The sequence below is a fragment of the Oxyura jamaicensis genome, chromosome 19 (assembly GCF_011077185.1).
Source record: "Oxyura jamaicensis isolate SHBP4307 breed ruddy duck chromosome 19, BPBGC_Ojam_1.0, whole genome shotgun sequence".
Lineage (NCBI taxonomy): Eukaryota > Metazoa > Chordata > Aves > Anseriformes > Anatidae > Oxyura > Oxyura jamaicensis.
The window spans coordinates 11541956-11564366 of record NC_048911.1 but is presented as its reverse complement, the minus strand read 5'-3'; the positions used below and the strand labels follow the sequence as shown (position 1 = coordinate 11564366).

The following is a 22411-nucleotide window of genomic DNA, read 5'->3' as shown; positions in this document are numbered from 1 at the left end:
CGGGGGAGTGGTGTTTAAGGATACCTGTGCTAGTGTGTGGGCAAAACCGTGTGTTGCTGAGGAAATTAAGAAATGCTGTCCCTGTGGAGAGGAGTTATCTCAGAAGCACTGGATAAACATAGTGCAAGAATAGGAAAATTGATATTCAGTCAAATTGCTGTAATTTTGCATAAATTTTGGGCATCAGTTTAACCCTACATTAGAAGAGTCCCAAGTAGGCTTTGTTCTGTGTTCTCCTCTAGCGCTCCCTAGGCTTTTCTGTTTCCTTTTTTTTCTGGTTTTCAATTTTTTAAGGTTCCTTTTCCACATATTTTTCTAATGACTGTTAGTTTTGTTTGCTTGTTTGTTTTGCAGTCTAAAGTTTATGCATCTCTCCAGCCATGTTCTTAAAGCATGTTTACTTCTCCAACCTGTGGGACATTATTTAACTTTTATACTAGTTCACTTTTTTCAGCTTTCTCTGATTGTCTCTCTTTCCTCTTAGTTTCCATTCCCAAATTCTCGGTTCTTCATTCACGCACACCAAATCCCCTCCTCCACATCTTAGCAATCTCCTGGGGAACCTTGAGCATGAAATTATTTCTTTTAATATCTGTGTCATTTTGCAGATTAAAGGGGCGAGACTTTTTTCCCACCCTCCTGGACCGTATTCATCCCTTCTTGCTTCTGCAGCCAAATATAATGCTACTCCTGATTTCAGGTTCCACATTCCAAGAACTGACCTGTGTTATATTCAGAACCTTTCCAAAAAACAATGGCCAGACTGTTTCAAGAACCACCGAAGTTTCATCCTTCCGAATGGCATGTTGCAAACAAGATGCAGTGTGCCAGTACAGAGTCTCAGAAATCCAGTTCAGAGCGCATGATAGCTGAGAGTCAGAGGCTGGTGGATGAAATAGAAAAGACAACTCAGAAAACCCGAAATGATGTCAACAAGAAAATAGGTAATCCCATGTGTGCTCTGCAGGTATCATCTGAGCTGTATGTTTAGACTGGACTTAAAAAATAGGTGATTGTGGATAGGAATATATGTCAATGCTATGTTATCTGATCTCATGGAAAAATGCAGAACATTATCAAAAATATTTTTAAGTGGATTATTTCATATGTAATATAAAATACATACCTGTCTAAAACGTGCAGAAAGCTATTTCACCCCAACTTCCTGACACAGTGTTGTAAAACTGTCTCCACACAGCAGCCTCCAGCACTAAATTCACTCCACAGTGGACTGAGTCTCTTTCTAGCCATATCTAAGATCTGGCTCACAATGCTGTAGCATTTAAGAGCAACTTGTATTAATAGATGTTTGTAACTTTCATTCTGCAGAACAGAGACTGGAAGAAATAAAATTCTGGAGGCAAGAATTAGATAACAAACTTGAACAAATTGTTAATGAGACAGAGGTACTGTTGACTTTCAAGATCAGGCTGGAGAAAGCCTTGGAGAGCTGCAAACAGCCACTTGCCATTGCCCAGAAGTGTCTCCTGAACAGGTGAGATTAAGAAGAAAAGCATTCAGGGAGTGAGAAAAAAAAAATCTAGGTAATGAACTTTTAACAAGTAACTTAAAAGGCTGAAAACTGAGGGGCTGCTTCTGCAGCAGAGTCATGGTCTGATTTACGTGTTTTAACACTGGGGACCTGATCCCATAAAGGACAGACTACCAGTGTGGCAAAGAAACACTTTGGATATGCCGTGTTCTCACCACTGTCTGTTAGCAGTAGGCATTTGAACAATGTGACTGATGGCTTTTCCTCTTTTTATTTAGGCAGAGTCGAGTTGGGATTGACTTGGTGCATGATGAAGTGGAACAGGAACTGGTCAAAGAAGTTGAAGTCTTACAGGGGGTTATTGCTTTGCTTGAACGTACATTGGAACAAACCAGTGAGCAAATCAGGTACAGTGGCAAAGAGTATAACTGAACTTCGGTTATCTGAAAAGTAGGACAGACATAATCCTGAGAAGTTGAAGCATCTGGCTGAACACAGAACCAAAGTTACTTTCAGTTCTAAACAGTTACAGAATTTCAGTTTTAATCCATAACATGATAATTAATTGTGGGAAGTTCTGTTAGAACTGAAAGCACTTCCACATGATCCTTGGTCTTCCCAGGATCCAGTCCTGTGCATTTAATTCCAATGGAGATTATATCATCAGTTCATATGGAGCTCATATAGAGTTCATATAGAGCACCATGCTCTAGATTTTGTGACTTTACAACTAAGAGTTCGTGCATGAAAAATTCAGTAACAGCATTTGCATTGACTAATGTACCTCTTCTCACATACGTTATAGACTTCTGCTTAGACTTTGGCTTAGAGTCTGGTTGTTTCTTCTTCTAGACTAAACCGTTCTGCAAAATACAACCTGGAAATGGATCTGAAGGATAAATTCACAGCTTTGATGATTGACAATTACTGTGCTAGCCTGACAAACAACACTCCTGATGTCAGATATGCTGATAATACAGTGAAAATAGAAGGAAAGTAAGTGGTTATTTAGCTCAACAAATGTATGATAACTATACAGCTACTTTGAACCATTCCAGAAATAGCAAGATTAAAGTAAAATCATAGAATCATTAAGGTTGGAAAAGACCTTCAAGAGCATCTGGTCCAACCATCACCCTACTACCAATGTCACCCACTAAACTATGTCCCTAAACACCATGTCCAACCTGTCCTTGAACACCCTCAGGGACGGTGACACCACCACTTCCCTGGGCAACCCGTTCCAATGCCTAATCACTCTTTCTGAGAAGAAATGTCTCATAATTTCTAACCTAGACCTCCCCTGGCACAACTTGAGGCCATTCCCTCTTGTCCTGTCACTAGTTATATATGAGAAGAGGCTGACCCCCAGCTCCCCACACCTTCCTTTCAGGTAGTTGTAGAGAGCAATAAAGTCTCCCGAGCCTCCTCTTCTCCAGACTAAACAACCCCAGTTCCCTCAGCTGCTCCTCACAGGACTTGTGTTCCAGGCCCTTCACCAGCTTTGTAGCCATTCTCTGGCCATGTTCCAGGACCTCGATGTCCTTCTTGTACTGAGGGGCACAAAGCTGAACACAGTACTCAAGGTGCGGCCTCACCAGAGCTGAGTACAGCGGAACGATCACCTCCCTGGTCCCGCTGGCTACACTATTCCTGACACAAGCCAGGAAGCCGTTGGCCTTCTTGGCCACCTGGGCACACTGCTGGCTCATGTTCAGGTGAGCGTCAATCAGTACCCCCAGATCCTATTCCTCTGCACGACTTTTGAGCCACTCTCCCACAAGCCTGTAGCGTTGCAGGGTGTTGTTGTAACTTTTTGTAAGTATTTGTAAGACAGACTAGCCATTCGTCATCAGCCTGTATATTTTTTTTATACTTCTGTCCATCACTTTAGTATCTGTGTAATATGTCAGTGAAATAAGCCACAATAATCATGTTTCTAGAGAACTGCAATTCACTAAAAGTTTTTGAGGCTCAAAGTTACTAGAGCAAATTTCATACATTGCTTAAAACCAGAATAGATTAACTGATGTTAAAAGGTGTTCCAAGAAACTTTGCTTATCTGTCTACCCCTTCCTCCCTTATCAGCAAAGGAAAGTAAAAACAAAGTTGCTCTGTGATTTTTATCAAAACAGTTTCCATACTACCCCTATTTCTTTCTGAAATGTTTGCGACAGAGAGGGTCTTTATTTTTTATTTGTTGAATTCCCAGAAAGATTAGCACTCACTGGGGCATGCAGTTAATAGTACTGATTTATAGTACTGATTTGTTCTTTTTAGCACACATATTTGGTTTTATGGAGCAATTACAGATTTACAAAATCACAGATGGCCTGATGCTGCCAGTCAATGACCTTTTATTTTGAATCTCTTTCAGTTTTATTGGCCCTGAAGACTGGATAGATTTCTCAAACATAAATGTTGAAAAGGCTGACAAGCAGAGAAACAACTCACTGTCACTAAGGGCACTGATTGACAGCATCCTTTCCCAGACAGCGAATGACATGCACAAGCAATATGAGATGGTCAATGTTGCTTTTAGAAACAGGGTGAAGGAAGTCAGAGATGCCAAGCACAAGCTAGAAATACTCCTTGCATTGGTAAGTGATAGCAGTCTGTCAGTGAAAAGATGGAAACAATGGGCATGGGTTATCAGCCAGTTTACTCAGTCTGGTGTCTTGAGCTACTGCAGTTAAGAATTTTACCTTCATAATACCGGCAAGAACTGCCACATTCCCCCACCACCATCCACACCCACCTCCACCCACTACCCCCATAACAGTCGGCTTAGATTTTACTGAACCAGCTCTATGTGCACTGATACAGAGGTAAATTATTTCTGAAATCATTCTCAATGGAAATGTTGAGGCTTCAGTGAAGTTGGGACTTCCCTTGTGATTTTCAGATGCATGGTATTCCTACAGGATTTTCATGATTTGTGCTGTAAAAGCACAATCTTATTAAAAAGCTTATTAAATCAGGGCCAATGTGCTTAAAGTTCAGTACATGAAAACAGGGCTTGATGTTAAGAGTTAATTGCTGAACTTAAATCGTCAGTCTCACTTAGAATGATGTTACCTCCTCTCCAATGAAGGAACCATAATCCTCGGCAACCTGTAAAAATACTCTAGTAAAATAAGACCTTAACATAACGAGTGTTACTGTGATTGCTATTGCTATAGCTATTAAAGGTCTTGATGATTTCACTCATTGTAAGAGGCAGTGTGCAGTAGTTCCCTCTGTTGGATTTGTTAAGGTGATGGATGAGACTGCCTTACAGGAGAAGAACATTGCAGCCTTAAAGAAAGCAATTGCTGATAAAGAAGGACCTGTTAAAGTGGCTCAAACTCGCTTGGAAGCAAGAAACCATCGTCCCAATGTGGAATTATGCTACGACACAGTACAATACAGGTTGATTAGTGAAGTTCAAGAGATTACAAACAATATTCAAAGGCAAGTAGAAATGATGAATGAGTGGGAAAACTGCGGTACATATTAATGGGTTAAGTTAAATAGTCACAGTAACATTGGGTCCCAGCTATCCTCCCTGAAAGGTTGGGAATTGCTTTTTGCTTAAGGGTAGCACATTTTAGGGTAAGCTGTCTGGATATTGTCTCACCATGAATCCTCTTTTTTTTTTTTTTTTTTTTTTTTTTCCCCACTTGGAATTCTTATCCCATATGACAAAATGTCCATGTATTCTCAAATAATGTCTGTCTATATTTTCCCTGTTAGATTAAAGGATACATTAGCACAGGCTGAGACAGAGCTGAAAGGTCTGAGCCGACGACAGCTTTCCTTGGAGGAGGAGATCCAAGTCAAGGCAAACACATTATACATTGATGAAGTGCTCTGCATGCAGATGAGAGAGTCTGTTTGCATTAACAACTTTTGAAGTCGTCTTCCTGAACAACTCCTGGTGAGATTTTTATTGACAAACCTCCAGATTTACTGGTTTGTCTTAATGCCATCTTCTCATTCTAGATATATGAGGTAATTAAAACAGACCTAGTATTTACAGCTACTTCTATGCTCTAGAATGCCTGATGAAATCTCCCACTTGGCAATAAAGTTCCAGAATAAGAAGGAAAGTGCCTTCCATGTTATTTATCTCAGGTGCAACCGATGATATCTTTTGCCATTGAGAGGTATAGAAGTTGTGGAAGTTAAAGCAGGTGTTCCCACATAAGGCACATGCTGGAAAGATGGGCAAGTGGGAGGGGTGGGTGGGAGTACTATGGTTAGGACTAGCCAAGGTATGTTTTTTTCTTAACATCTGCTGTTAAGAACTGGACACAAGGTGTATATTAAACTCAACAGGAACTAGGGACTGGTGATACATTGGATGGGGTATCTGACTGCAACCGAGTCAAGATCAAGCCAAGGTTAATTTGGGGTTAATCACGTCCTCACCCCATATCTCAGTTTCCCTATTTGTAAAACGGAAATAATCAGAGGGGCTTCAAATGTGAGGTGTTAGAAACTCTACAGTGGGAATTACTGAGTAAAGCGGAGGGGCTAGTTTTTACTGGAGGTGCATATAAAGACTGGGAAAGGGCTCATTTCTTCCTCTCGTTCTGTTGAGGGAAAGCAAAGAAATTACAACAATTAATGATGCTGGAGACACAGGAGGCCAGTTCCCAAATCCAACATTTTAATCCAGGGGATAGTAAAATTGTTCCTTCCCTGTTTCTTGCTGTAACGGTATTTCTCATTTGGAGGCAGCGCTGGCAAGATTTAAATCCCTTACTAATGCCATCTAAAGGATTCATTCATCATTTGTAGATGTAACTGGTGTTTTTCTGGGTCTCCCTGTGGCTTACACCATTGGGTAGGTGATGACAAAATAATTAAGCTCTGAGTCAATCAGGTTTTTGAACTTCTTGTAAATATCGCGCAACAGCCGATCCTCCTCACTGGTCTCATGTCGGGCTGTGTAAATCCTGACCTGTGTGCATGAATGGCAGTCATGTCTCAGATACATGGAGCAGTCTCAACCCATTAAAGTTCACGGCAACAAGAAGCCTCTACAACTATTGAGGGATCTAGAGAAGTCAATTTTTTTGAGTTAAATCCTGAAGTCTTTACTGGTTTTACTCCAAACTGTGTGAAGACTCTGACTCATCTCCTGCCAAAGACTTTTTTGAGAAGAGGAAGGATCCTTATCCCCCAGGACTGATGCATATGTGGTATCTGCACAGATCTAAGAGAATCTACTAAATTCAGAGTCCAGCAGGCAAAGTAGCATGGCAGCATGGTTTACACCAGCTACATTTGTGGTCTGGCCCCTGTTCAACACAGCATCCCTATACAGTGAGATGTGTTTACATATTTTTGCAGTTTACTGGGACTCAACCCACACACTTCAATTTAAGCATAGACCCAAATAGCAGGCCTGGGAGGTAACTAAGAATCCCTAGCTTGACCTGGGAGGTGACAGAAGGAACCCCTAGACTAGTAGAGACTTGTGGCATGGTTGGTGCTGGCTACTGAACTTACATAGTATTCTGTACATGGCTGAGTAGGCTGGGAAGCTCCACTTCTGTGAGTGCTTCTCAGGACCCTTACAATACTAAAGCATTATATAGGGAAGGTAATGTTAACTTTTCCTTCCGTGACCTTTATATGGATATAGTGACCTCAGATTCCTCTCGATAGGGAGGAGAAGAAGGAAGGTAACAGGAGTTCTGAAGCACAAAGTCTTACCTTTATGGTAGTCAAAAAGCATTTCCTTTCTGCGCGATTATGTAGCAGCATCTCCATAAAGGTGACACTAAGAAATGCCCAGACTTTCAGAAAAAACAACCTCCTGCATGATAAGATGAGCTGTAGCAGTTCATCATCCAGCACCTCATGGTCATTGTTTACTTCAAGTGTTAATTTCTTGAAAAAGAAAGAACACTGTTAGTACCACTGAAAAAAGCTTGTGAGTGCAGTAGCAACTGGATTTCTCAAATTTGCTAACTGAAGTGACTGCCAGCAGATCAACTTTGAACCTTGACACTATCAAAGAATCACTTTTTTATTATGACAGAAGTATATGCAATGCTAATTTCCATTCTTCCCTTAAGACAGGGGTCAATTGTGTATGACGTACCATCCTAAGAGACACACAACTTCTAGTGGACTTCTAGCATCTTCTAGACGACCCACAGCTCATGCCATGGTATTATTTCACATACCATAAATGATCAAAGATAAAAGAGTACATCCAATGACAACTTCTAGAAAGCTTTACAGATCACTGGTGTTTATTGCAAAACTCTACAATGTAATGGAACTTAAAGAAAGCTGTCAGTAACAATCAGTTGTAAGGCCATGTGCTTCCCTCAAGAATGTACAGACCAGGTAAGTCATTTACATGGGTCAGCTGTTGCACACCTTTTGTGATGCAACCTCCATGATAACAAAGTGCTTTGGCAGAACACCTTTTCTACAAAAATGATGCTTTCTTGCCTGAAAGGTTCTTTTAGCTCACAGCTGACATTATGATCACCAGTATTTTTGATTTTGATATTTTATGAGGGCAACTTGACAACAGCCTGCCATTAGTGAAGAACAGCATCACAAACATTGTAACTAGGGAAGAATAATTAATCATAGAGTTACAAATTCCTGGTTTGGAAGGAACCCACAATTATCATCGAGTCCAACTCCTGGGTCCCCAAAGGACCACCCCCACAAAAAAGGCTGTGCGTCTGAGAGCATTGTCCAAACACTGCCAATTACCTGAACTGGACTACAGCTGGAACACTGGAATAACTAATTCTCCTGAAAATTACCTTAAAAATAAAACTGAAGTGGTCAGGAATTCCTATAGGTGACTGTTGTTATGCAGAATGCCTACATGATTACTTTGCCTAGCTTTGGCATAAGTTGTCACTACCGCTCTAAGCTGTCACTATTGCTCACCTTACCTGCAGCACATGCCAGTAGGCTGGAAGGAGGCTGGTGAGGGTAGGTCTCATCATCCAGTCTGGATCACTGAAACGGCAGCTCTGTAAACTGATGCTCCTGACTGGGATTTCCACTAGCAGGATCCTGGCTAGGTGATCATGCTTCATAACTCTTTCAAAGAAGAAGTTGACATTCAGTTTTGGGGCTGTCTTGGCCAAGTTTGCCCATGACATTCCCAAGACCACTTGCCCATGAGGGTCATGGATATGACATTTGATATTCAAGGTGCAGAGGGAATGAGCGCTGTGCTCCCGCAGGATGTCCAGCAGTTCATCAGAGATGCAATTATAATTGAAAGTCAGGATAACCAGGCTGTGGAACTTGGACATGGTTTGGTGAAACAAAATGCTGCTGTAGACAGGAAGGTGGGGACTGAAGAAATCCTCGATATTGATTTCTGATATAAAGCTTTTATTAGTCAAGCAGCTCAGAGAATTCAGAAGCACACAGCCTTCTTCTAAGGTTACTCTTGCTCCTTTTAAGTTGAGATAATCAAGCTGTTTGCTCATTCTTTTCAGGAAGGTACCTAAGTTCTTGAGAAACTGAGCCCTGACCATGTTTTTCCAGACAAGGCGGTCTAATTCCAGGTTCTTGATGCTCAAGGATATGAGGCGACTGTTACATTTACCCAAGTGTGAAAGAAGACCTCTCATAGTTGCTTGAAATTTTTGAGTAATGACTGTATTGTAAGGATACAATAACTTGATTTCAAGGTGCTCCAAATACTTGCCAAATTTTTTGACATACCACAGTGCAGTCTTAAATTCAAACCTGTGTGCCCTTGATGGCCGACCACTGAATGTGATGGTTCTGGTTCTCCAGAGGGATCCTGAGTACATGGCCTGCCTCCATTTTTTACAGACCAATGCAGCCCGAAATCTATCCTTGTCATCTAACCAGTGGAAGACATGTCTCAGACAGACATCAGGTAGATCAGCCCAGGAGCTCTGCTCAGGGTCAATGTCATCCTCCATTGAGGAGACAATTTTTCACGTCTCCTCTGAGTGTTGAACCAAGCTTAGATTAAGAAAGATGTGGCTAAATTTCTGGTAATTTCCAACAGGATGGTCTTTCAAGCAAACAGCTAAAAGTTTGCTTCTTTACATTCAAAAGCAACAGTCCTTTCTTTGCTTCTATACTCAAGCTGTCAGGATCAAGCAAGTTCTTGTGTCTAAACAATGGTCTAACCTAAATCAAAAGAAAAAAAAAATGAGTAAAGAACAATCACAGGATTTATCTTTGAACTTTTTGGCCTCTAGTCTAGCTAAACAGGGAAATGGTGTGAGTCATTGCAATTAATAATGTTTTGGGGCCTGATACCTAGTGTAGAAACATGTCCAGCCTTCTGGGATGTACAGAGATGAGCAGTACTGTCTGTGCAAAGCTATTGCACATAACTGTCCTTAGCCCCTGGAATACTGTTTCAAGACAATTGGAAGTAACGCCCTGTCTTAGACAAAAGAACAATCCCTCTTGAGAGTAATAAGCATTGTAAGCTACTCTATTACTTGGTTCAAACAGGCTGTTGAGACATTTTGCTCCAGTGGACTGGAAGGCTGGTGAGTCAGGAGTCCAGCCGGGTAGTAATAAAACACAAGGAAACAACCATGATGCAAGATGTTACCTGTTCCACTCTCAAGGCTGGACTCTGTCCAGCTCCCTGAGCACCTTTCCAGCTCTGATGGATAGTCGTCCTCCTGAGTTCATGATCTGTTTTCTGTACCTCCCCCTTCACCGCCCCCTCCCCAAAGTTTGGTCGTTGCTACTGAGCAAAGAGGCAACTTTTGTGATGTCACAACAACTGGAGCCATGCTAGAGCAAACAGCAAACAAAGCCAACTTTAAACAAGTCACTTGGGCTGAGGTAAAGACAATGAAAAAGATAAGCAGACTTGTTTCATCATCTAAGGAAAGACAATAAAAAGCCAAGAAGGAAAATGATGCATTTCATATCTTTTAATTTACTAATCACAAACTTCATCTGTAAAATACAAACTATGTCCCATGGTTAGGCGCTTGTTTTCATGAGGCCTTTTACAGATCAGTTTATCATTTGGTTCTACCAACAGCTGTGGGCATTCATTCAGAATGAATTTTCTTTCCATCTCTACAGTGCATGTGTCTTACTTATCATGTACACTTGGTAAATCACTGCTTAGCTCTTGGGGTTGAAACTCAAGGCTCACTGGCTGGCATGACCAAAAGACAATGCATCTCAAAAGTAGATTATGCCAATCTCCAGAAAAAAAAAAAAAAAATCTACCTTTCCTCCATTGTATGTGTTACTCTGTTGGTGTAACAAAGATGAGATGGTTGGAGATAGGGACCATAAGAAGATGAAGAAATGCAGATCCTTGAGAGTCTGTTTAAAACTGCAAAGTCTCAAATAGCTCTAAATTAATTCTATTAACTGGCTTAAAAGGACAGGCTGACTGCCTAATTCAGCTTCTTCCTGCTGCTTCCCTTTTGCCTTGGGGTTCTCACATACGTTATTTATGTGTCAACACGTGCAGGTGGTTCCGTTAGCACCATGTCCATTCCTAGTTTTTGTTGTTGTTGTTGTTGTCGTCCCAGATCCGAAGTGCGGATCCAAAAGGATAAACCTTCCAAAGTGAGCATGTGGCTCTGATTACCACATGACTTTGCCTTACTGGGGAACCAAATCTCCCCCTACCCTATGAAGGCCTCTTTGTTTTGCAGAACTGTCAGTCATTTAGGAAGTCTGTAGATGAATGACCACTTTCTTTTTGCCTGTCCATATATTCAAGCCAAGTCTCAAAATATGGTGGTTCAGGCAGCAGGTTCCAAGTGAAAGGAGCCTGAAACCTTCCCTAGAGTGACAGAATTGGGCATGGGGAAAGGCATAACAAAGTTGCAACTATCTGGAAGCCATCAAGCTAATGGGCAGAGGACAGCAGAATAGAATATATGGCTGTAATACACAGAAATACATTTCTATTAATAAGGGACTATTTCTTGGGATGTACTTGCCCACTTTAAAGTTTATGAATACAAAGGGGTACAAAAGCTGTCATGTGGGAATTTTAAAACTGTAGTGCTTTGCAAGTCCTAGAAAGTATGCTTACCAGCCACTGGCGTGACTTGCAAGGTATCCTGCAGTGTCAATGGGCAAACCAGACAAGACTCTAGGGTAAGCATTGGCTATGCAAGGTGTAGAGACCAGTCAGCTCTGCGTTTGAAGGCAGATAAACAAATCTGGGGAAAAGAAAGAGAAAAAAAAAAAAAAACACAAAAGAAAAACAAAAACAAACAAACAAACAAAACAAAACAAAAAAAGGAAACTGCTAACTGCTACAGCTCTTTCCAAGATCAATTTTTCAGGTACAACTGTTTTAAAGATAAATGTGTTACTTGTTCTCCTCTGGGGTAGGATGCAAACCAAAACTAACCACATTCTCAGCACTTGTCCTTTCTTTGCTGCCTGATTTGCTAGAGGACCCCCCAAGCAGTTTCCACTACAACACTGTGTCTTCTCCAGCTCTGTCTTCTCCAGCAACGAAGTAAGCCAGTAGTGCAAAACAACAACAAAAAAGCCTTTCAAGACTTGTCTTATAATTATCAGCAACAGCAGAAGTGGTTTCCCAACAGGGCAACCAGCCTGTGAATACTTTGCTATCGCTGCTGGGGGAGATGCGCTCAAGGCCGCTAAGCTCGGGACGGTGGGGAGAGAGCGAGGGGAGGCGCAGAGCGCTGCCTGCCGCCATCGCCCCCTGCAGCACCCGCGGCCGCGTGGCGGCAGCGTCGGGGCTCCTAGGGACAGACCACGCACCTCCCCCTCCGAGCGCCGCGCCGCGCTCCGCTCCCACAGCTACCCCGACCCACCCTGGGCGGTGGCCGCGCGTCTAACGGCCTCCGCGTGTGCGCGCGGGGCTCAGCCAATGGGAGTGCGCGCGCGGCTGCGCCGGCCAATCCAGAACGCAGGGGGGCGGGGCGGGATTTGAACGCAGCGGCGGGGACGGCTGCATCGGCCGGCCCGGTCCTGGTCCCGGTCCCGGTAGGTGCAGTCCCGAGCCGCGGCGGTCTGAACGTCCCTGTCGCGGGCCGCGTCCCCTGCCGCACAAGCGGGAGGCCGTACAGGGCTTGAGCTTGTTCTCCCCCAGCCTTGGTATCGCCGTTACTGTCTTTCGCAGCCGTGGTTTCCAACGTCTCTTGCGTGTGGAAGAACCGCGTCGCCTGGGCTTGCCGCATCAGCTGCCGCGGGCTTCAGAGGACCGGTGCACTGTGCTGTGCTCGGCAGCGTCGGGCTGGCAGCAGCGAACTCAATCCTGGGGCAGCAGCTGCACCCGTCCCGGTATCCCGCCTGTGCAGGACTTTCCGACATAAAATAATCCATAGCGATCGGCAGCTTACCAAAAATAAACCTGATAAGCTAGGCTGTGGGACCTTAGTCTGAGACATCAAGAAACTTGCAGTTAAATCGCATTCTACCTGGTGTGCTTGAGTCACAGCTTTCCAGGACTGCTGTCCTTGGAAATGCAATATGTGATATCCAATCTCTCCTTTTCCATACTGATGCACTTTGCGCTAATTTTTGTTCTTATTCTGATTGTTTCAGAAATAGATTGACCAACAACTGGAACAAGATGGTATCTACGCTCCAAAATGTCAAGGCAACAATGGGCTGGCGGAAACACCATCTCCTAGCTGACTTCGATGAAAATGACAGCCCTGTACCAGACAAATTCAAGAGAAGGGCTTCTTTGAGTTCTCTCAATACCATCCGTATGTCTCTAAGGAAGCGAATACCATTAAAACAAGTAGAGCTGAATTTCCATGAGACCCCAACTTGGGAAAGTATGGAAGCAAGAGGAAAGTGCCAAACTCTCCGGAGTATTACAAGAACAGCAAGAAATGCTTTTAGAATGGTGTCCCAGGTACTTTGCCTTTGCACTGGAGAGTAGGTAGAGTTTATTTTGTGCTTCAACTTCAGTTCCAAGATTTCTGGACTCTGATGTAAAGAACAATGTATTCCAGAGAGTTTATTCTATGTACTGCACAACATAGTGGTTGGCTCATAGTTACTCATTAGTAGAATGTTATCCTTGTTAGATAATCCTTGCCTTTATTATCCAGAAAAAATGTGGTCCTGGCAGAACAGGGAGGATGGTGAAAAAACTAAACATGAGAAATTGTTTAACAAAACCCTTTTCCCCTACTGTATTTCATCATGTATGACAGAGCAGCCTTCATGAAGGAAGAAGGTGGGTAGAGACTGCCATTGCTTGCATATGTTTGTTTCTGTGAAATGCGTAGCTTTATACCTATAAATATATGTATATAGATCTTTCCTGCACCTGTGCTATTTATTAGCACGTTCTTCATAACAGTCAATCTAAATTTGGACTGACAAAAGCCAGTAGGTGGTAGCAGGATAGCAACCTAAAGTTTGCACTGCTCTCCTGTTGGAGGCAGACTCTAGGCATATCAAGTATGTACCAGACAGCCTGTCTCTTTCCTGCACAAAAGCAGCAGGCTCTCTCTTCCAGTGCCTGCTGAAGTCCTTGTCAAGTTCTAAGGATTAGGGGAGCAAATGATTCCTCGAACCCAAATGGGTAAACCTGATATGAAAATGAAAACTAGGGATTCAGCTCAAATGTTCCTAATCTTTCTGTTTCCAGACTCTAGGCTGACTTAATTCATTTAGCTTAACATGTCTGTCTAATGCACCTTTCAGAAAATACAGAAGACTCGCCAAAACCCAATACACTCGATTATGGCCTTTCCAGATGAATCCGTTGGTAGGAGAAGCCATGCAACCAGTTCTTCCAAGAAAAGAAGTACTATGCCTCAAATCCCTTGCCATAATGAGGATAGTGTTACTCCAGCAGCCAGTTCCATGGACACCCCAAGATCCAGCAAAAGAGCCTCGCTTGGGCCAACAACGGTGTCAGAACATAGAGAATGGAGGGGTTTCCCATCCTGGCATGGTGAAGATGCTGTCCCACTCCGGAGATCAAGAAGAGCAGCAGCGCTTAAGAGCCCCTATTCATCACCTGCTCCTGCCAGCAGAATGATGTAAGTCACTTTTTTGTGTGTGTGTGTGTGTAAAACTTATTGCTTTTTTTTATTACTGTAATTAGAGTATCTTGTAAGATGAATGGCAAGGTATGAAGGTTGTTATCCTATTCCACTGAAATTGTATGCTGTTAGGAAAGTAGTAGTTACAGGTTGCTGAATAGAAAGGGGCCGAACGCTGCATAAAGCTGAACTGTGAATGTTCATTTTGTGCCATGACAAGGAAGAGCTTCCTTTTTATTCACTCTCCCATTGGATTAGAAAGTTTACAGCATGTTTCTCAGCACCAAACCACATCTGACTCTAGGAATATACCTGAACTCTTTGTTGTTGCTTTTCTGGTAAAGAAGCTCTCAATGCATCTTCTACTTAGCACTGTCTTGCTAATGCTGCTATTTGTATTGCAGAGATACTTCAAAGAGTTCTGCCTATGCCAAGCTCTTCATACAGAGCAGAGAGATTCCTCTTGCCTTAAAGATTTAACACAAATTAGAATCATAGAATCATCTAATTCAGGTTGGAAAAGATCTCTAAGGTCAGCTAGTTCAACCTTTAACCTACCACTGCCAAGTCCACCATTAAACTGTGTCACTAAACTAGAGAAAGGGTTGTGAGCTAAGGGAGTATTTTATAATGTACCGGGTATGCTTTTGTCTTGGTCAAAGTCATGTGAGAAATGTCAAAAGCTAGAAGCTCTCTAAACTTCAAGAATCTGAGATCAGTCATTGAACTGGAGGATAGCTATCTATAGGATGAATGGAGATGTGAAGCAGCTGGTCAGTAGAATTAAGAACATAATTATTACAGGCCCAAGCTTCTCTCAGTAGTCTGGAGGTAATTTGAGTTTTTACTGCAGGGATAGAGGCTTGTGCAGTGTCACCTAGTCAGTCTGCCTGGTTTCATCTCTAATAATAAACATCCTTTTTGCAGAGAGTTTGAGAGTGAGTTGGAACTGGTCTCCTCAGGGATTCGCCAACTGAAGCACCTCTCTCAGGCACTTGATGATGGTATTGTACAAGATGAGAGGTAAATACTGCTAATGATACCCCAACTCTTAGCAATGGGCCACCTTCCTCTTGAACACTAGGCCAGGTGATTGCTTTAACTCAGGATGAGGAATAGCTGCAGAACTTTCTCAGTTGTAACATAGCAGAGCCATTCTTTCTTCGACACTTGTGCATATTATATCAGTAGTTGGACTTGCAGCTTCTAAAACCTGTCAGATACTCACCCTGTCTTCATGTTTCTTGCTGTAGAAGTCTGATTTCTCCCAGTCAGAGCCTAACTTTTACTTTGTATGAGAACAGTATCCTGCTACCTCTGTCTAAAAGAGCTGTCAATCCAGGCATGTCAAAAAAACAAACTCCAAATCATTGCACAGACACTTAGCTATCCTTGGTGTGTGCACATTTATAAGAAAAAAGCTTTTGTTATATAGTTATGTTTACAAATAGCCAATTTGAACTATGCCCTAAAATTTAGAGGATGCAGAAGCCTCTTGTAGAAAACCTTGGTTAATCCATGAGGTGGTAGGCTGTTGCATTTGTAAAGGTTATGTCATGCTGAAGTAGGCCTATTCAGTCAGTAAAAACTGAAGGTCAGGAGTTTCAATGCAGAACAGTTCCCTAAACCCCTTTCTCTCATAGAACACTTGATGTCAGGCATTCAGTAATTAAAAGTCAAGGTACTTTAATCTTCTAGCGAAGGCTTAGCATTAACTACTTTTATCTACAAAGAGATAAAGGCTTGAAATCCTGCACAATTCCAAAAATTCAACTTCTACCAATGGCATCATTTTTAGATAGCTACAGGTTTACTCCTGTAAAAGTTAATGACAATATACATGAAAATTTACTAAATCTCACTCCTAATATTCTCCCATCTGTTAGTGATATGACAGTTTCTCTCATTCGTAACTGAAGATAGTATCAACAAGGTAAAGTAGTTGTTCACTTACTTTGACTATACCTGCATGCACCTGTGAGGAGAAAAACTGCTGTTTGGAGAGGGACAGACATATTAACTCTAAGTTTTCTTAGAATCTTATTGTGTGGAACCAAAGGGTTCTTTCCCTCATATTCACTTTGGCATTCTCTGCTACAGCAGATCATTGTGCAGTTGTGAAGCAGCCTCTGTATTGAAGATTAGTGAGACCTTGCATCTTTGCAATGAACCGTAAATTGGGCTTCTATGCAAACAGCAGCTTTTTTCACCCCAGATCAGAAAACTACTGGTACTAATGTCTTTGTCACTTTATCTCAGTTCTTACTGATTAATAATAAAGATCGCAAAGCATGACAATGACAGAACAAATTATTACCCTGAGCTAATTTTACAGCCTTTATTTTCCATCCCTAGCATTGTTTTAGCAGTTAACATGATGCTGCGATAAAAACAGTAGATGATACCTATGTTGCTGTTATTGTGTTATTGTGTAATTGTGTTAAACACAATTGCACCTAAGTAGATGCATGAATTCTTTGTTTTGTGTTTCTGAAAATCACCTTCTAGTATCAACTCATTGAACCATTACCAGGTTTGCTATGAGAATGTCCTAAGAGCCTTGATTACCTTCACTGTGATCTGTGTTGTGACATTAATATCTTTACCTGTTAACATCTGAAGTATTCTTTGTTTGAAGGGAAAATTACATAATGAATACTACTTCTTATTCTTGCAACACAGGTATAAGAACTTGATTTCTGTAACTGTTAAGAAAAAAAAAAAAGTAAAACGCAACTCTCTCTGCTACCTGGGAGCAGTTTCAAATGCTTGATTGAAGCTTCCAACAGCTGTGTGTACTGCTTCCTCTGAGTGATTTGGTCCAGTTCTCCTGCCTGTGTAGATGCATGCAATGTGCTCCAACACTTCCTTGTTTGTAGGACCCCTATTTGGAATAGTTGTGAAATACATTTTTCTGGAGGTGTGCTTACACTCCAGCATATTACCTTCTCTTGTGGTATTCAATTGCCATTAATTATATTATTACAGCTTCCATTTAATCTTTTCCATAATGAAACAAGCCTTTGTTCTCAAACTGGTGATAGTTGCCAGCTCCATGCATTGCTCAGATGTATCTGTTTTAATGAATTACATTATATCATAAGAAATGCTCTTGTTGCTAGTTAAAGTATTGCCATACTTAATTTTTGTACTGCCATTTATGCTCACTGAAGGTAACTAAATATTTTCTTGCTAGTTTTCAGAAGTGTTCAGTGGAAGTACCAGACCACCTCCCTCCTTGCTCCCAGATCTTGTCCTTTGTTGCTCCTGTCTGCCATTTTTCCAGCAATTTGTGTAACAACCAGTTACTTAGCCTTGTCGACTTCATGCTACTAATGGTAGTCTTATTCTTCTGCAGGCAGCATGCGATATCAAACTACTACTGTCAAATGGCACAAAACTTGCAGTCTGTACATCGATCTCAGAAATTTTCTCAGGCTATCAGAAGGCAAGCAAAGAAACTGTTGAGCAGTTGGTACCTGGACAGAGGTGGCTATAAGTAGCGTTGGTTTGAGTATATCTAAAGGAAGACTTTGATTAGGACCTGAGAGACTGTACTCTATGCTTTGAACATAACTGACTATTTTAAATAAGCAATTACATTTTAAAAATCTTTCTTAACAAAGCAGCCTGGGACTTCCATTCCCTTGCTTTCTCTTTTAAAGTCAAATGAAATTTGTACCATGATGTATTATCTCCTACTGAGATAAGGGACCATCCTGAAAGTGGCTTTCATAGGCAGGTAGTACTTTGAAACATGTTGCACTGACTATGGTCAGAGCAAGGGTCACAGATTTATACTATACTGAAACTAGCGATCTGTTATTTTCAAAACCTTTTTTTTTTTTTTTTTTTTTTTAATACTAACAAACTAAAAGCATGTTTAAGTGAAAGTTAAAGAAACAATAATTGCTTGCGTTCTGACCACAAATGCCATTCCAAGGCAACAGGTTTCTGTGGAGTCACTCAAGCCACAACAGTGGAGCCACATTAGGACTTTAACTCACAGCCTAAGGACTGCTGTTAGGTTAGCCCAACTTTTGTCTTTCAAACTAAAGCAAAGATTTCTCAAGCTTCTAGAATTCAACACCAGGGCTGTTTCCTATGGTAGCAGTTTGGTATAGTCTTTTGGAATTGTTTTCACTGTAAGATGTACCTTCAAACAAAAGATTGAGTTGGTAAACTTTTATCTACAATCATTTTTAAGATGCACATAGAATTTGGTAAAACTGGAACAGCCTATGTTTTAATGGTATTAAGTATAAATATGAGAAAGCAGTCATGTTCAATTCTGATTTATGTGTAATTACTGATTTTTAAACTTGCTTCCAATTTCCTTTTCTCTTGTCAAACTAAACTTATAAAATATTGAAACAGTTAATAAAGCCTGGAAACATCCCAGACATCTAGGCTGTCAGATGACTGGTGTGAGCTTTACTTTGTGTGATTTTTCTGAGGTAGTTTTTTTTTGTGTGTGTGTGTTTTTAAATAAAACAACAACAAAAAAACTTTCTATATGGAATGGTACCTTGAAGTTATTACTTGCATGTACTGAAACTCCTTCTATAAAGCTTTCACAAGGATGGTTCCTCATTATTGAAACCTCTTCTTGTATGACTTCTTTTCAAAAAGGAGGATTGGAGTTCACAGGTTGACGTCTGTTCACAGATTTAAGTCTTTATTTCAGATAGTCAACCATATTAAACAGTTTCTATACTAACACCACAAATAAAAACAGTGTGGGACACTACTGGCTTAAAGGCAAGGAAGGTTTTATTTTAGTGGCTAATATAAGATTTTAAAAACCAGCACACATCAAAATCTATACCAGTTGTAGAAATCTTACTCCTTATTTCATATTAAGAAATACATTATTTTACATTTTTGAATCTTTACAAGGCAGCCATAAGAAATATAAACATTTGTCACCAGATAGAACCTTCTCACTGACAAACACGATCTAAAAGTATACGCTTCATAAAACTGTAGACTGAAAGAACATGTACAACTTTGTTTCCCTTTAGGAATTCAGTAATAAGAGGACTGCCTCCTTCCCTTCCCCACAAATAGAAAAGTTTATACAGAAGGCTTGGGGTTCTGTGAGAAGCCTGCCATTCTGGGTCCTACATCAGTACTCACAGAATAACTTTATCTGTAAAAGTTGTGATTTTTTAGTGTTATGATCTCTGGTACCCCATCTCCCAGTAGGTCACGGTAATCTTGCCTCTCCATTCTGTGCCCTCCCTCTCCCCGCTAAGTTCTGTCAATTTTACAAATAGGAACTTATCTGCCAGAGTTGTTTCATATTTCCACCACCTCCACCCTCCCCAGACAATGATAACCAGTTTCAAAGGTAGCTTATTGGGATAAATACACATAGAGGATAAACTATCAAGCCCTTACCTTGGACTTGGTCTTAAATGAAGGAAAGAGAAATACCAACACCTGACCTTCAATTCCAGAGTCCATGGCACAGGATTCTAGCTGGTCCAGGCTATTTCCTAGTTCTGAAAAAAAAGGAGCTCTTTTCATCCAGAAAAATGTATTATTACTTTTTTTTTTTTTTTTTTTTTTTTTTAAATAGGGGACTTAATTTAGGATCATCAGTAGGAACCTATAGTTACACTTGAGTGATTAAACAGCACTGAAGTGAAATTACCTTGTTAAAACTATAATTTCTGCTGAAACTATGAACAAAGACAAGGAGGAATCATTGCTATTACAGAAGCTGAAGAGGTAAGTTGGAATTTTTTGTGTTTAGGGACTCCTATCCTGAGACAGCTCCAGATGAGGATGAAGAATGCAACTTTCTCCCGTGTGCCTGAAATGAACAATTCAATACAGAAGTCCTGATTTTAGATCCCACATTTCAAACTCTAATCAGAAAAAATTGAAACTATATTGTATCATCTCCTCTTCATTATTAAAACAATCAGATTATTACAAAAGGGCCCACACTTGAACTGTCTAGCACTTTTATAACATACTTACCTTCTCTGCTGCAAAAGGGGGAAAATGGGGAAAATCGTATTTGCTCAGTAACAATTGTTGCAGTTAAAAATTTATAAAGCTGAAAATACCTGTTGTTTTCAGGTATAATTAAAATGTTTAAAGTTTTTAACAAATTTAAGAAATTAAACAATACGAAAGGACAAATTTCACTTTTTCTTTCTAAATTTATGCTGTGAAATACATACTAACATGTGAAATAACTACTGGGTATTTGCTTAAATTCACAGCCATGCTCTGGCCTAAAGCCTGTAATGTGTAAATAGGACAACTTGTTCACTAAGAAAGGCAACCAGGATATTTTGCAGAATGGTGGACCTTCAAGATAAATGTCACTGGATTTTAATATTAGATTAAGGTGTGTCAAATGTCTTTCTCTGTGGTTTACTGGTAGCTGCACTTCTACATAACAAGTGAAAAGTTTTACCTTTGTTTAGAAATGACTTCCCTAAGCAGTAAAGGCTAAGGAGAAGCACTCTAAGAATTAAGACTATTTTCATCCAACCAAATCAAAATGGCAGCTTTCATGAACCCCAAGGAACAAGAGGAATAGTTAATGCCATGTCAATTTTACACTTAACAAAATTTTATGCAGAAATAGATATAAACCATGCCACAAAACTAAATAGGCATACTTTAGTCAAGCAAGAATCTGTTTGAAGCGCACTAGTGTACTCAGATACATTTTTTAACTGAATAAACAGCCATTGTTTGAAAAAAAAAAAAGCTTACAAATCTGCTTTGAAAGCAGAACTTCAATTAGGTTGGCTTTCAATAGCTACATACGTACAAAATACAACACAGTGTGAAGTTGTGTTTTCACAATATCTCTCAGGTAAGTCTAAAACTGCTATTAATCTCTTTTTTTTTTTTTTTTTTTTTTTTTCTCAGAATACAGTAATTTAAAAATGGATATATATGAACAGGGCAAAGAAGGAAGTGCTTCCAGGTGTGGTCTACTTTGTACTGTGCTGACTTCTGCTGCTTCAGAACCCAATTGAATAAATGGAATAACAGCTTTTTGTTTTATGTTTCGCTTCTGCCTCCTCTACTAAGTTGATCAAAAGATTAAGTGCTTCTCTATTATATACTGGAGACACTATATGTGTTGAAAACTATTGATGGGTCTAGCTTGTGTTCCTTGGACACCTGTAATACCACAGCTTCTCTGAACATTTCCCTTCTGTGTATGCCTCAACAACTTACACAGCCTGTAAGATTTAAGAAAATGCTGACTGTACAGAGAATGAAGCAATGAGGCTCAGTAATCAGAAAATTAAAAAGGACTGCAGATTCCAATTCAATCTCAGTGAATGGCCTACTGAAGAGGACTGATAATTCCACTGTGAAAGCAGAAGTGAGACTGAAGGGCAATTGCAAAGGGAATGCCAATGTACTATTCCATGCAGTTTCATGGGGACAAAGTATAAAACTAAGACTGATCAGAAGGCAGTGTTTCAAGAGAAAACACTGAAAAGTTATGCTGTAAAACTAGTGTTTCTAATGACTGGGGAGAAAAGGGGGACAGGGGGTTCAGTTGGAGGCATGTGTTCAGGAGATAAACCACTCTATCCCTGGACAATAAGTAGTGCTGGTATTATGTGAGGGCCACATAAACCCTTATAGGAAATGAAGTTGGGGAAAATGTTTTCAGCTTAATTTCAGTATGATGTGTAGAGAGTATGAAATTGTTACCACTAAATCAAGCATACAATAGCATTTGTTTTACTACTTCTAGTTCATAATATTCTTATGAGAAGCTGTACTTTTAGTTCATAATATTCTTATGGGAAGCCAACACAATGACTACTGTAAATGTGACCCAGAAATTAACAGAAATACACAAAGAGAGCGCTTTCATGACATGGTCCCCTGCAACATGCCATTGTGTTAGCAAGAGTAAAACAAACTTCAA

General features: G+C 40.6%; 3 protein-coding genes across 12 annotated transcripts in view; 2 read left to right on the top strand and 1 right to left on the bottom strand.

Moving 5' to 3' along the window:
- Window positions 1-20181, top strand: part of TEKT1 (tektin 1) — a 20918-nt gene extending 737 nt beyond the window's left edge. Inside the window, exons 3-14 of one of the 10 annotated variants that reach the window (XM_035342796.1) lie at window positions 609-944; window positions 1330-1495; window positions 1771-1899; window positions 2345-2488; window positions 3870-4092; window positions 4710-4945; window positions 5228-5411; window positions 13025-13343; window positions 14144-14484; window positions 15415-15510; window positions 16374-16420; window positions 17846-20181. In XM_035342796.1, coding sequence (XP_035198687.1) covers window positions 755-944; window positions 1330-1495; window positions 1771-1899; window positions 2345-2488; window positions 3870-4092; window positions 4710-4945; window positions 5228-5387 — 1248 coding nt within the window. In that variant the 5' untranslated portion in view covers window positions 609-754 and the 3' untranslated portion in view covers window positions 5388-5411; window positions 13025-13343; window positions 14144-14484; ... (1 more) ...; window positions 16374-16420; window positions 17846-20181. Of the gene's footprint in view, window positions 1-608; window positions 945-1329; window positions 1496-1770; window positions 1900-2344; window positions 2489-3869; window positions 4093-4709; window positions 4946-5227; window positions 5580-13024; window positions 13344-14143; window positions 14485-15414 lie in introns of those variants that run through there. The other 9 variants (XM_035342793.1, XM_035342795.1, XM_035342791.1 and 6 more) reach the window with 9 other exon arrangements.
- On the bottom strand, window positions 5707-10806 carry FBXO39 (F-box protein 39). Its single transcript, XM_035342800.1, has 3 exons — window positions 8410-10806; window positions 7199-7375; window positions 5707-6440 (listed from the first exon to the last, which is right to left on the bottom strand). Exons 1-3 carry the CDS (start codon window positions 9421-9423, stop codon window positions 6312-6314), a joined length of 1320 nt encoding a protein of 439 aa, XP_035198691.1. The 5' UTR covers window positions 9424-10806; the 3' UTR covers window positions 5707-6311.
- On the top strand, window positions 11574-17990 carry PIMREG (PICALM interacting mitotic regulator). Its single transcript, XM_035343449.1, has 5 exons — window positions 11574-11599; window positions 13025-13343; window positions 14144-14484; window positions 15415-15510; window positions 17846-17990. The coding sequence occupies exons 1-5, from the start codon at window positions 11574-11576 to the stop codon at window positions 17988-17990; spliced, it is 927 nt and encodes a 308-aa protein (XP_035199340.1).
- Window positions 20182-22411: the final 2230 nt, after the last annotated feature.